The sequence below is a fragment of the Coregonus lavaretus genome (assembly GCF_964263955.1).
Source record: "Coregonus lavaretus genome assembly, chromosome: 34".
In the NCBI taxonomy this organism is placed as follows: domain Eukaryota; kingdom Metazoa; phylum Chordata; class Actinopteri; order Salmoniformes; family Salmonidae; genus Coregonus; species Coregonus lavaretus.
Window position 1 is genome coordinate 24,562,271 of NC_140021.1, and position 15,400 is coordinate 24,577,670.

Genomic DNA, 15,400 nt, shown 5'->3' on the forward strand with positions numbered 1-15,400 from the left:
TTATATATTACATTTTTTAAGCATACTATTACTGCCATAGACTTCCACAAGGTCCATAGCAGTCAACATGTGTATCATAAATCAATATACCATCTTGCTGGAGGAATAGTATTAGCATGAGATGAGAATGTTAGCTACCCATGGAAACTTTATGAGTAACCATGTTGTGTTGCCATAAGCGATAGCACTTCAATAACATTACAAATTATTCTATTGTGAAACTAACCATGACCAACCCCACAGGTATGCTTCAAAGTTTGGACTGTGGCTTGTGTAAGTGGATGATTGAGTTTGTTACTGGAGTGATTTATGTTTGTAACTCTGAGTGCTATGCATTGTTAGCATCCCAAATGGCACCCTATTCTCTATACACATTAGTACCCTACATTTGACCTGGGCCCATAGGGCTCTGGTCAAAAGTAGTGCACTATGTAGGGAATATGGTGCCATTTTGGGTCACAGCCATTGGCTGTATTGGATTTCATTCCACTCGTCTCAAAATATGCATACAGATACATTATCCATAATTGGGCAAAGAAAAAGTCCACGAAAGGGAAAGTCAAGAGCTATTGATCATACAGTATATGTAAAGTGGAACCTCCCTAGCAATACTCATATTGCTGATAAAGTGGCGCAGTGGTCTAAGGCACTGCATCGCAGTGCAAACTGTGCCACTAGAGATCCTGGTTCGAATCCAGGCTCTGTCGCAGCCGGCCGCGACCGGGAGACCCATGGGGCGGCGCACAATTGGCCCAGCGTCGTCCAGGGTAGGGGAGGAAATGGCCGGCAGGGATGTAGCTCAGTTGATAGAGCATGGCGTTTGCAACGCCAGGGTTGTGGGTTCGATTCCCACGGGGGGGCAAGTATTAAAAAAAAATATATGTATTCACTAACTGTAAGTCGCTCTGGATAAGAGTGTCTGCTAAATGACTAAAATGTAAATGTAAAATGTATAAACAGTGGGGAAAAAAAGTATTTTGTCAGCCACCAATTGTGCAAGTTCTCCCACTTAAAAAGATGAGAGAGGCCTGTAATTTTCATCGTAGGTACACGTCAACTTTGACAGACAAATTGAGATTTTTTTTCCCAGAAAATCACATTGTAGGATTTTTTATGAATTTATTTGCAAATTATGGTGGAAAATAAGTATTTGGTCACCTACAAACAAGCAACATTTCTGGCTCTCACAGACCTGTAACAACTTCTTTAAGAGGCTCCTCTGTCCTCCACTCGTTACCTGTATTAATGGCACCTGTTTGAACGTGTTATCAGTATAAAAGACACCTGTCCACAACCTCAAACAGTCACAGTCCAAACTCCACTATGGCCAAGACCAAAGAGCTGTCAAAGGACAACAGAAACACAATTGTAGACCTGCACCAGGCTGGGAAGACTGAATCTGCAATGGGTTAGCAGCTTGGTTTGAAGAAATCAACTGTGGGAGCAATTAATAGGAAATGGAAGACATACAAGACTACTGATAATCTCCCTCGATCTGGGGCTCCACGCAAGATCTCACCCCGTGGGGTCAAAATGATCACAAGAACGGTGAGCAAAAATCCCAGAACCACACGGGGGGACTTAGTGAATGACCTGCAGAGAGCTGGGACCAAAGTAACAAAGCCTACCATCAGTAACACACTACGCCGCCAGGGACTCAAATCCTGCAGTGCCAGACGTGTCCCCCTGCTTAAGCCAGTACATGTCCAGGCCCGTCTGAAGTTTGCTAGAGTGCATTTGGATGATCCAGAAGAGGATTGGGAGAATGTCATATGGTCAGATGAAACCAAAATATAACTTTTTGGTAAAAACTCAACTCGTCGTGTTTGGAGGACAAAGAATGCTGAGTTGCATCCAAAGAACACCATACCTACTGTGAAGCATGGGGGTGGAAACATCATGCTTTGGGGCTGTTTTTCTGCAAAGGGACCAGGACGACTGATCCGTGTAAAGGAAAGAATGAATGGGGCCATGTATCGTGAGATTTTGAGTGAAAACCTCCTTCCATCAGCAAGGGCATTGAAGATGAAACGTGGCTGGGTCTTTCAGCATGACAATGATCCCAAACACACCGCCCGGGCAACGAAGGAGTGGCTTCGTAAGAAGCATTTCAAGGTCCTGGAGTGGCCTAGCCAGTCTCCAGATCTCAACCCCATAGAAAATCTGGAGGGAATTGAAAGACTGTGTTGCCCAGCGACAGCCCCAAAACATCACTGCTCTAGAGGAGATCTGCATGGAGGAATGGGCCAAAATACCAGCAACAGTGTGTGAAAACCTTGTGAAGACTTACAGAAAACGTTTGACCTGTGTCATTGCCAACAAAGGGTATATAACAAAGTATTGAGAAACTTTTGTTATTGACCAAATACTTATTTTCGACCTTAATTTGCAAATAAATTCATTAAAAATCCTACAATGGAGATCTCATTGTGTCTGTCATAGTTGATGTGTACCTATGATGAAAATTACAGGCCTCTCTCATCTTTTTAAGTGGGAGAACTTGCACAATTGGTGGCTGACTAAATACTTTTTTCCCCCACTGTATTACTGCTAGCTGATTTACATTGCACCATAGTGGCTAACAATACATTTAGGTGGTGGTTGCAGCTCATGCCTAGTTTCCTGTAGTTCAGATGTGGCCACGTTAGATTTACAATGTGTTTCGTCAGCTGAATATTATGAAACTTCTATATTATCAAATTCCACTGATATGATGTATCAACTTGTATTTTATAGAGGCCAAGGCATTAACTATGCAATTAATAAAATACAACTAATAAAACTTGAAACTCTGAAAAAATATTGAAAATGTTTTTATTTTATTTTTTATTGTTAATAAAAGAAGTATAAAAATATAAATATAAAACAATATGACTTGGCATTCAAACAACATGAATTCAGTGTGTGACTGTTACCCTACAACGTACACATCCTTATTACATTGTACACCTACAGTATATGATGAAATGGCTCCACAGTTTGACGAATAAACCTAACCAACCATTCACATGAACATTGCTTGCCAAACAAAGATGGCGAATATGATATAGTATGTCCATCATGGAAAAGCAGTTCATACATATATCTATTTCAAATTTACTTTGCAGGAAAAGCTATTTTTTTCTCCAATAAACATTGATAGTATACAAGACTACTATCTCACTCCTCAGTTACAAAACACATTGTCCACACCATTGTTCACAAAATGTCCTAAAATTCAAAGGCATCTTTACTGATTATAACCAAAAACAGTAAAACAGTGAGAAATGTCACCACCAGTAGTGAGTTTAATGTTTAAGTCATGAATTCTACTTGACCAGCCATATGAATCAATGGATGGGTGGCAGGATAATGTGTGAGAGAGATTATCAATACATGTCGTTGATGATGAGCTCCTGTAGTATAGGCCTAACCGTGATCTAGGTTTCTCTCTCCGTGTCCTTCCCTATATACATGTCCGCTAGTTTTTTGAACGGCGGCCCCCAGTTGCTGAGGTAATCGTACTCCTGGTCCCCCTCCGTAGCTCCAGACTCCAGAGAGCTGAGGGACTCGGCTAGCGAGCCGCTCCCCTCATAGGCATAGGTGGCAAGGGAGTCATACGGGGGCGCGGTGGGGTCCGAGTCGTTCTCATGGAGCCTCCCGTGAATGAAGTCTCTGACGTCGGCGTTATCCTTTATAGGTGATGTCCTCCCGAAGGGAAACAGCATCTCTGGGATGATGTCCCTGCGCAGCTTGTTAGCGTCCATCACCTCCGGGTTACGCAGCGTGCCGATATCAAAGGCCTGGGTGTCCTCCTCTCCGCCCCCTTCATCGTTGTAGCTGACGACGTTGTCTCTCACATCCTCTTTGGAGATGATCAGAGGCTCCTTCTTCCTCTGTTGCCTCCTCAGGGCAGCGAACAGCACCACGATTACTACAGACACACACAGACAGACAGACAGAAAAACTTGAGTATGAGATGGGAGAGGAGAGGAGTGTGCTTCGATACATGTGCCATTCATTAAGTAAACTTAGGAATACACATTGGAGAGAAAGAGATTTGCTCTCAGTGACAAATACGCTGCACTGCCCCGGGCACTCACCTCCTTTAAATAAAGATTGAGCAGAACAAGCTTTTCTTTCTCTTTTCCCCTGAACATCACATTAACTGTAGAACATATGTAGCACTTGAAAGAGCCCTTTATTTCCCTCTCTCTCAAGTCAGACTACCCGTACTCACATAATTAAATACATTTTATTCTATTTTCATTTCTGAGCAGGACTTTAAAGCCAAACTTTCCAGCTCAAGCAGGAATTTGCATCCAGAGAGTGGCGCTCTGAAAGCGTGGGATTTGTGTTGTTGATGGTACAGCTCATAATTTTCATGAAAAAGGAGCAAATGAGAATACAAATAATTCTCTCACATTGGGGCCTCCTCCTCATCCCCCTCCTCCTCTTTCTCACCTCTCAGCAGGTGCTGTAGTGCTCTACCTGCCTCCCACCCAGGTGTTAATTACAAAGCTCTTTCTGCAGGAGTGGCTCTTTAGAGGCCCAGTTACCAGGCCTTTCTGACTGATACCCTAGTGTTAGGCGGTGTGGGGTGGCATGGAGCAGTGTGATGCAGTGTGGAGGAGGAGGAGGAGGAGCGCAAACCGTTCCAGCTCAGCGTCAACTGCCTGCCTGTCTGTCTGCCTGTCTGTCAGAGGCGTAGTAGAGGTGAATTAGACAGCCTGTCAGAGGGGTTCAAGCGAGAAAACCATTGGATAATGAGCAGATGTCATGATATTTCGCTCAAGAGGCGAGCATGGGGTTCAACCTTCAGCACTTCCAATCTGCGTGAGCCAGAAGCCAGAGCTACAGTAGAGCTCTCTCCAGTGTCAGACAGACAAGTGAAGGGGGACTGTGAGGAGGAACAAGCACACCATGCAGTGGAATAAATGTAAATACTTTATTTGCTAGCGAGGGATCAGTGGCTAGGCGAGGATGCGAGCTAGATTCAAGTCGGGCGGAGATTATGGAACAAGTGTTTGTGAAAGGAAGAGAGCACACATGAACAGGTGAACACATCAACATATGAGCTGGGTCTAAGCAGTAGAGTGAGGAGGATGAATAGCATACACACTCATTTAAGCAATAAAAACATGAGAACCTGTGCATTATCATGAATAACACAGGGCTAAGGGCTGTTCTTAGCCACGACGCGAAGCAGAGTACACAAACAAAACTCAGTGGATTGGTATTTATGTTGCTGTTAGGTCACTCATTACCTTTAATTGGATAATTGAATATATCAACATCCTTAATAGGATCACGGATGATGCTGTTTAGGTAGCACTGGGGTTATGCTTGGCCAAATGCAATACCAGGTTCAAAGTCCTTATGCCCTTGAACATAAGGACTACATATTTATTGCTTTTTGCCGGGGAAAAGACATGCACACTTGCTGTTTTGCACTTTGTGCTTTTACATACTGCATTTGCTCACAAAGGAGGCTGAAGTGGTGCTTTAGGATGCCAGGAAATAGCATGTGACCTACTTTAGCAAGGGAAAACACAAATACCTTTTTGTCAAGTGGATATAACCAATAATAAAAGCTTTCATCCCGCTGCACCATATTCATGAGGAAACACACTATTTACACATGCAGCCAGCAAAATAATGTCTCAGTGAGTGGCCCTACTTTCAACTTTCTTTAGTTGAAGAAGTTTGATGATGAAAGGAATAACACAAAGCAATAACACAAAGCAATAACACAGAAGTAGCACAGAGGATTTAAGTGCTGTCGAAGGAGCTAGCTAGTACCTTCCGGATGCAAATGAAGTCCCTTCTCGCTCAGTAGGGTGCTATCACATTATGATCCAGGATATTTGTGGCTACAGACCAGTTCATTACACATGCAGTATAGTTTATTGTGGTAGAGTCCGACACAGCCTAGAATAATTGCTTCAGCTTTGTAATAAGTGACTTGGATTGCTGTGTCTTACTGTACTGTATGTTCAGACTTAAGAATACTACTTAAGTGCTCTGACTCTGTTTGATTTGGGCTTCTCCCAAATGGCACCATATTCCCTATATAGTGAGGGAAAAAAGTATTTGATCCCCTGCTGATTTTGTACGTTTGCCCACTGACAAAGAAATGATCAGTCTATAATTTTAATGGTAGGTTTATTTGAACAGTGAGAGACAGAATAACAACAAAAAAATCCAGTGATTGCCAACAAGGGTTTTGCCACCAAGTACTAAGTCATGTTTTGCAGAGGGGTCAAATACTTATTTCCCTCATTAAAATGCAAATCAATTTATAACATTTTTGACATGCGTTTTTCTGGATTTTTTTGTTGTTATTCTGTCTCTCACTGTTCAAATAGACCTACCATAAAAATTATAGACTGATAATTTCTTTGTCAGTGGGCAAACGTACAAAATCAGCAGGGGATCAAATACTTTTTTCCCTCACTGTATTGTGCACTACATTTGACCAGAGCCTTATGGGCTCTACACAGGGAATAGGGTGTCATTTGTTATGCGCCCATTGACTGTACCAGTGTGATTGATTGTGATACTTACTCAAGAGGATGATGACACAGAGCAGGATAGCCACCAGTGCTCCAGTGCTCAGCCCGGCAGACAGCAGAGCCTCTGTGTTGCAGGACTGCACGTTCCCCCGGCTGTCACAGGCACACACGTTCACAGTCAAAGTGCTGGTGCTGCTCTGGATAGGGTAGTCGTTGTCTGAGATCACCACGGGCAGTAGGTATGTATTCATCTCACGCCGGCTAAATCCTCCCCTTCGAGTGAGGATCCTGGCTGTGTTATCTAAGGGGTGGATCGCAGAGGGAAGGAAGAGGGGATATGAGAAATTAAAGGTTGTTTTTCATGTTTAGAACAAATGTTCTCTGTACTGATTGTAACATTGCAGCTCCATAGGTTACAAAAAAGTACATTTGTTAATACCATTCACACCACTAAGACCAGATAATGGCCAGATAAAAAGCATAAGGCTAACATTTAGCTACCTTCATTGTCAGTGATAGTGAAATTTGGATTGGAGGAACTTATACTGAAGACAAACTTATGTCCAACAAGGGGCTCATCGGTGTCAACTGCACTTATCGTCTGAATCAGCTGTGGATAGTGAAACAAAAAGGCATTAGAAAACATATGTTTCTTCAGGCTTTTCTTCAGCATTTGTAGTATTATAATGTCATACATCTAATGTACCTGTCCAGACTTGACATTTTCACAGACAAATGTCTCGTAATACATGGCAAATTCAGGTGCATTGTCATTTACGTCCAGGACCCGTATGAACACTGGGACTCGAGTGGTTTGGCGAGGGTTATCTAAACAAGATGTTTGAAAACGTGTTAGTAGGCCCATACAGTAGACCCCTCAAATTAAAATCTGGACCTTGAAGCCAGTTCCACTGCTTTTTTTATTTCTTCCCCTCTAATCAGGGACTGATTTAGACCTGGGACACCAGGTGGGTGCAATTAATTATCAGGTAGAACAGAAAAACAGCAGTAGTCTGGACCTCATAGGGTAAGATTTGAATACACCTGCAGTAGACATTAGCAGATTCATTTTAAAAATAACATACAGTGCAGACCCCTTGACTTTTTCACATTTTGTTACGTTACAGCCTTATTCCCCTCATCAATCTACACACAATACCCCATAATGACAAAGCAAAAACAGTTTTTTAGTAATGTTTGCAACCCCCCACCACAAAAAAGGGAAATATCACATTTACATAAGTATTCAGAGCCTTTACTCAGTACTTTGTTGAAGCACCTTTGGCAGCGATTACAGCCTCGAGTCTTGGGTACGATTCTACAAGCTTGGCACACCTGTATTTGGGGAGTTTCTCCCATTGTTCTCTGCAGATCCTCTCAAACTCTGTCAGGTTGGATGGGGAGCGTCACTGCACAGCTATTTTCAGGTCTCTCCAGAGATGTTTGATCGGGTTCAAGTACGGGCTCTGGCTGGGCCACTCAAGAACATTCAGAGACTTGTCCCGAAGCCACTGCTGCGTTGTCTTGCCTGTGTGCTTAGGGTCATTGCTTAGGGTCATTGCTTAGGGTCATTGCCTGTGTGCTTAGGGTCAGAGCGCTCAGGGTCATATTATATTATTGTCCTGTTGGAAGGTGAACCGTTGCCCCAATCTGAGGTCCTGAGCGCTCTGGAGCAGGATTTGATCAAGGATTTCTCTATACTTTGCTCTGTTCATCTTTCTCTCCATCCTGACTAGTGTCCCAGTCCCAGCCGCTGAAAAACATCCCCACAGCATGATGCTGCCACCACCAAGCTTCAACGTAGGGATGGTATTGGCCAGGTGATGAGCGGTGCCAGAGTTCAATCTTGGTTTCATCAGACCAGAGAATGTTGTTTCTCATGGTCTGAGAGTCCTTTTGGTGCCTTTTGGCAAACTCCAAGCAGGCTGCTATGTGCCTTTTACTGAGGAGTGGCTTCAGTCTGGCCACTCTACCAAAAAGGTCTGATTGGTGGAGTGCTGCAGAGACGGTTGTCCTTCTGGAAGGTTGTCCTTCTGAAGCTCTGTCAGAGTGACCAATGGGTTCTTGTTCACCTCCCTGACCAAGGTCCTTCTCCCCCGATTGCTCAGTTTGGCCAGGCAGCCAGCTCTAGGAAGAGTCTTGGTGGTTTCAAACTTCTTCCATTTAAGAATGATGGAGGCCACTGTGTACTTGGGGACCTTCAATGCTGCATACATTTTTTGGTACCCTTCCCCAAATCTGTGCCTTGACACAATCCTGTCTCGGAGCTCTACGGACAATTCCTTCAACCTCATAGCTTGGTTTTTGCTCCATGCACTGTCAACTGTGGGACCTTATATAGACAGGTGTGTGGCTTTCCAAATCATGTCTAATCAATTGAATTTACCACAGGTGGACTCCAATCAAGTTGTAGAAACATCTCAAGGATGATCAATGGAAACAGGATGGGCCTGAGCTCAATTTCAAACAGTGCTCCACGGTGGGGTTATGGTATGGGAAGGCATAAGCTACGGACAACGAACACAATTGCATTTTATCGATGGCAATTTGAATGCACAGAGATACCGTGAAGAGATACTGAGGCCCATTGTAGTGCCATTCCTCCACCGCCATCACCTCATATTTCAGCATGATAATGCACGGTCCCATGTCGCAAGGATCTGTACACAATTCCTGGAAGCTGAAAATCTCCCAGTTCTTCCATGGCCTGCATACTCAACAGACATGTCACCCAGTGAGCATGTTTGGGATGCTCTGAATCGACGTGTACGACAGCGTGTTACAGTTCCTGCCAATGTCCAGCAACTTTGCACAGCCATTGAAGAGGAGTGGGACAACATTCCACAGGCCACAATCAACAGCTTGATCAACTGTATGCGAAAGAGGTCGCGCTGCATGAGGCAAATGGTGGTAACACCAGATACAGACTGGTTTTCTGATCCATGCCCCTACCATTTTTTTAAAAGGAATCTGCGACCAACGGAAGCATATATGTATTCCCAGTCATTTTTTTAATCCATATTTTAGGGCCTGATTGAATTCATTTCAATTGATTTATTTCCTTATAAGAGCTGTAACTCAATAAAATCTTTGAAATTGTTGCAAGTTGCGTTTTATATATTTGTTCAGTGTATGCCCCGACTGAACACAATCTACGGGAACAGTTCCTCTTGGGTCTTGAAGAGGGTGCCCTAACTCGTGACCTGATGACCTATGCCCGCTGTAACTTGGGACTGTGCTTTGACGACTTACGCCTGGAGGCCATGCTACTGCAAGAGGAACATGGTAGCAAAAACTGGGCTGAGGTAAAAATGTTCTGCTGTTGCAGAGTCTCGTTTGCACGAATCTGACTGAAAGCAGGCCCTTAAACACTTGGGATGCCGAAGGTAATCCAATCTGCTATCGCCGCAAACAGGCTGGAAACATAGCTAGGTTCTGTAGGGGGCTCTCCGAATCTGGGCCGGCTTTAAACTAGCCAGCCCTGCTGCTAAGGTCCGAGCGGTAGGGTCAGCTGGTTTTGCCAACTCAACTTTTATTGGAGACTGTCCAACAGTGGACATTTGTATAGATGGAGTTAAGCTCACTAGGCTATTAGATACTAGCTCTTAGGTCACCCTTATGCAACAGCAACTATTGAACAAACACTTCCCTAACAGCAAGATAGGGGTGGGAGAGGCTTCTTCAATTCTGACCCTAAAAGCTGCAAATGGCCTAGACATTCCATATGTAGGTTATGCAATCATGGATTTTTTAATTGAAGGTGTCAAGATACCAAACCTTGGAGTTGTGTCAAAGACGAATGTTCAACTAACCCCCTGATCGGGGCATGAACGATGAACGTTTTTAATGCATGTTGGGATACTTTATTTCAAAGCCAAGAGTGGCCAGTGTCTTTGTCCTGCCAGAACCCCAAGTCCCAACAGACCTGGAGACAAGCCTTTGCCACCTGCCAACAGACCATCGGCACCAGTGGAGGGGATGAGTCCCTGGGTTACGTCTGGCCCGCCAACCGACGAGGAATCCGTGTTCCAGCCAGGAACGAAGTTGTGCTATCGGGATGTGCCCGGATGGGCCCGCAGGGCAGTGACTCTGTGGGCTCGTGGAGGCCTTACTGGACCCAGATGCTGTAGGGGTGGCAAGAACACTGGCTGTGGTAAAAAATGGGAGAGTTCCAGTTCGTATTTTCAATCTGCACCCTTTCAGTCTGTCTATAGGCCACTACCGGAATCTGCAGAGTGTCAGTCGTGTTGATGAGGTGGATGTACATGGAGCTGGAGATCTGAGCCTGATGCTGGAGGGTGTAGTCCAGGTGGGCGTCGTGGAGCCCTGCACAATCCTAGAAGATGTGGAGTCCAGCTTTGATTTGAGCAGCCTGATGGACAGACCAGACCTCACTGAATAACAGCAAGCAGAACTCAGTGCTCTGCTGCAGAAGTGGGAGAAGGTTTTTGCTGCTAATGCTGAAGATTTTGGAAGGACTGACATTGTTCAACACAGAATACCTTAATGTTTCGGCCCTTAAATTGTATAATCTGCAAAAGCTCCAGTCCTTGGGTTGCTTAAATAGCTGAAGTGAGTAAGGTATATTTTGAGCGCAATAAACCTTTTGACCACTAGTGGGGGAAGTTGGCATTTTTGTGTAGATTAAAGTAAGTGGAACTTTGTGACTCACAAGGATTATTTTTCCCTTCCCAGAGACTCACCACACTCAACAAAGCAGAGTGGTTCACGACCCTAGACCTAGCCAGCGGATATTGCCAGGTGGAGATGGACCCACAGGACCGCGAAAAGACGGACTTCACCACACATGTAGGGCTCTATGAGTTTGACAGGATGCCCTTTGGGCTTTGTAATGCACCTGCCACCTTTGATAAAACAATGTCTCTGTGGGCAGATCACAGAGTCCCATTTAGTCTATCTTGATGAGATCATTGTCTATACTTCTGACTTCTCATCCCACTTGCAGCACCTTGACAGGGTCTTTGAGAGACTTGAGACATGGACTGAAGCTGAAACCTAGAAAGTGTAAGTTTCAACAGCAGGTAAAATTCCTGATGCATGTGGTAGACAGGAGTGGAGTCATGCCTGACCCAGACAAGATGTATTCTGTTACTGACAGGGCCACCTCGACCACGGTCAAACAGGTCAAGGCTTTCCTTTCCTTTCCTAGGCCTAGCGGGGTCAAGGCTTTCCTTTCCTTTCCTAGGCCTAGTCGGGGTACTACAGACGTGTTGTATAAGGATTTGCTAAGATTGCACGCCCCTTCCTGCTGACAAGAGGTCAGGGATCAATAAGGTCAATTGGTCGCCAGCCTGTCAATCCTCGTTTGAGCAACTGAAGGCAGCCCTAACCCAGGACCCAGTCTTGTCTTTTTCCTACTCTTTGTAGTTTACACTGATGCCAGTAACCAAGGGCTTGGGGCAGTCCTAGCTCAAATGCAAGATGGCCGTGAGCGTGTGATAGCCTACACTAGTCGCAGCCTGCACCCAACTGAATGTAATGATGCTAACTACAGCTCTTTCAAGTTAGAACTCCGGGCCTTGAAATGGGCCATCACAGAGAAATTTCAGCACTACCTGACGGGGACTAAGTTAACTGTTTTTAACAGATAATAACCCAGTTGCTCATCTACAAACTGCCCAGCTGGGTGTTGTGGAGCAAAGGTGGGTTGCCCAACTCCCCTCTTTTGATTTCACTGTGAAGTGTCGTTCTGAGTAAGAGAACACTAACGCTGATGCCCTGTCTAGGTTCCCACCAGTCTCCTTGCCCACAGGAAATGTGACCAGCTGCATACCGGCCGGCATGAACCTGACCACTGCTGTGGCAGCACGAGGTCCACAGGAGGACTCTGAGCTGCCTTGGGACGATTGAAAAACCTGGCAAGAAGGTGTCCCTGATGTTCAGAAAGTCAAGCTGTATGTTGGAATGGGATTGATGCCAGGGAGCCTAGAGAGGAGGGCTGTGCCCCAAAAAGTAAAATGTCTGTTCCAACAACAGAGGAAACTAAAGATCTGTAAAGATGTGCTGTGCCATGAAGTAATTAACTCTAACACCCATGAGCAACTCTCCCAGATTGTCTGCCCAGCATCTAGGTGCAGAGAGGTGTGGAGGAAGTACCATGTGACTGCCGACCCAGGAGTGGAGCGGACCTTGTCCAGCATTCGGCGACACTTCTACTGGCCATGCATGGAGGAGGAGGTATGGCGTTTCCACTCTGGATGTGTTGTCTGTAGCCTGCAGAGAGACAGGGTACAGGCCAGGGCCGCCTTAAACCCCATTCCAGTGTCCTTCCCCCTGGAAGTGGTTGCCCTAGACTACCCCTCCCTCAGTAGGCCCCTAGATAGTTATCAAAATATCTCAGTCATGATTGACATGTTTACCTGATATGCATGGGCTGTCCCTACTCGTGATCAGACAGCAAAAACCACAGTCGGAGCAGTGTGGTCCCATGCAGTCCAGACATTTTGGTTGCCCCTCCCATTTCTACTGATATGAGCCCAAATTTTGTGTCAGCTTTGATGCAACAAGTCTGTGAAATGTATGGCATCTCTAAGAGTAGTATGACCCCATACAATCCAGCAGGGAATGGCAGGGTTGAACGGATGAACAAAACATTGTTGAACATGTTGCGCACCTTGGAGGCAGAGAAGTGGAGTAGGTGGCCAGAGCACATCCCAAGCTATTTCAAGGCTACAACAACACTATGCATAGCTCCACAGGCTATGTACCGACGTATCTCATGTTTGGTTGCCACTTAAGACTCCCAGTAGATGTTAGGCGTAAATCCCCCTAAGCCAAAGCACAACCCCAGTGAGTGGGTTAGTGACCATCACCAAAGGTTGACCTTTGCTTATGACCTAGCCAAAAATAAAATGGGGGACACAGCTGAGCAACACAAGAAGGACTATGACTGCAAAGCACAGGCTTTATCCGTACTTCCGGGTGAGCGGGTGTGGGTGCGAGACAGGAACAGGCAGGGACAGGGTGAGCTGCACAGCTGGTGGAATCCAGAACCCCACGTAGTTGTAGGTCAAGTAGCCGACACCGGGGTCGTATACAAAGTCAGACCACAGAAGGATGGGAAAGAGAGAACCCTACACAGAAATGCCCTTAAACATTGTATTGCCCCAGAAGGTGAAACCCCTGAACAGGAACTTACACCCATAGTTGAGGCAGAGGCTGGAGTAGACCCCCCATTCTATGTTTTTTTATGTTGTCCCTGCTGCTGAGCCCCATGAAGCAGATGTTATACCCCTGCGCTCCACTTGGGCTAGCCTTGGACAACCACCAGCTCATTAAAGTTTGGGGATGTCACGCTGCTGTGGACACTAAACTTTGATTTAATTGGAAAGGCTCACATTGTTGCAGACTGATTTTCCTACACGATTGCCTGAAACATTGATTATTCCATTATATTGTATTTTCATGTTTATTTGAGTTTTCTTCCTAATACTCACTCCCGCCGTGAATGCTGAACTTCCTAATGAGGACAATTCGGTCTGATAAGCGGCCCTCTGAGCCAACCGAAACTGTGGGCGCTACCCGTGTGGACCTATGGGGCTGGGACAGTGGTTGTCCATCCTGGTTGTGACCAGATATATGCAGATGTGGAATGACTGGAGCGGAACGCTGTGGATATCACGCAGGAAGATTGTAAGTAGACTTGGTCTATTTTATGTAGTGGAAGATGCACCGATTATAGTGCCGGCTATGGGTCCTCGCTGGATTTGCTGCTGTGCTCGGTTGGTCAGCTATAATGGCTAATATTAGTTAAGTTATGTGGTGATTTAGCGTTATTTGCACATTGCACCGTTTATACTTGAATATTACACAGATTCCTTGGTTTGAGATTTTATACATTTAAAACTCTTGCCAATTTTGCACATTCTTGCCAGAGTGCACGTATCTGTGGGACAAGGCGCTGGCCAGTATTCTCTGTGTTTTAGAGAACTCCAACGCTTCTGGGCTGCAGATGTTTTATTCTAACTTATCTAAGTTCCTCATAACCACACCTAGGTGGCGTAGTTCAGCTACATTACATATACCCTTTGGCTGCCTGACACATGCATAGACATTTTTTGCAAAACAAGGTAAAGAAAAGGGATTATAATCTTACTTATTTCAGTTGCAACAACAGAGATGTTATGCCATTTGGACATCTCCCTGTCGAGGGCTTTCAGTGTTGTAATGGTGCCATTTACAGAATCAATGTTGAATAGTCTCTCCAGATCGGTATGGCGGTCAATGGAGTATCTGCAGAGAGTAATACAAATACATAATTTGATTGTGTAAAAATATCCACATTTTTTATATACCCATATCTACACATTAAACAAATTAAAGAATCTGGACATTATTTATTTCCCCCGACAGTAGGCCATTTGCACAAGGCTGTCCCTGTTTCTTGTAATCAATTCCATCAAGTCCCCTGTAGCTCAGTTGGTAGAGCATGGCGCTTGCAACGCCAGGGTTGGGGTTCGTTTCCCACGTGGGGCCAGTATGAAAATGTATGCACTCACTAACTGTAAGTCGCTCTGGATAAGAGCGTCTGCTAAATGACTTAAACGTAAATACCATTACATTAGAGCATAATAACACACGCCTCTATGAGAAAATACATTACAAATCACCCATTGTTGGTCCCCACATTCCTCTATTTCCTTTGTCAGGAAATGATGAATCCTTCTATACTACTGTCTCATTCATCACTGTCAACTTACATATTCCACTGACATTTCATGATTTGCAACACAATCCTCCCATGCTGCACAAGCAGAGACTGGCATGTCTCCATGTTGGAGACAGACAGACAGATACACAGACATATACACAGACAGAAAAAGACACAAACAGACAGGCACCATATGTGTGGAATGGCAGAACAGAGCAGTGTGAATCGATAGAGC

At 44.9% G+C, this 15,400-nt stretch overlaps 1 protein-coding gene across 1 annotated transcript in view; it reads right to left on the bottom strand.

Annotated features, from left to right (window-relative positions):
• Window positions 1–3,419: 3,419 nt before the first annotated feature.
• LOC311109169 (cadherin-10-like) overlaps window positions 3,420–15,400 on the bottom strand; it is a gene marked incomplete at both ends in the record, with an annotated part of 50,087 nt that continues 38,106 nt past the window's right edge. Inside the window, 5 exons of the mRNA XM_084152002.1 lie at window positions 3,420–3,913; window positions 6,547–6,795; window positions 6,996–7,104; window positions 7,201–7,322; window positions 14,611–14,747. Coding sequence (XP_084008128.1) covers window positions 3,420–3,913; window positions 6,547–6,795; window positions 6,996–7,104; window positions 7,201–7,322; window positions 14,611–14,747 — 1,111 coding nt within the window. The remainder of the gene's footprint in view (window positions 3,914–6,546; window positions 6,796–6,995; window positions 7,105–7,200; window positions 7,323–14,610; window positions 14,748–15,400) is intronic.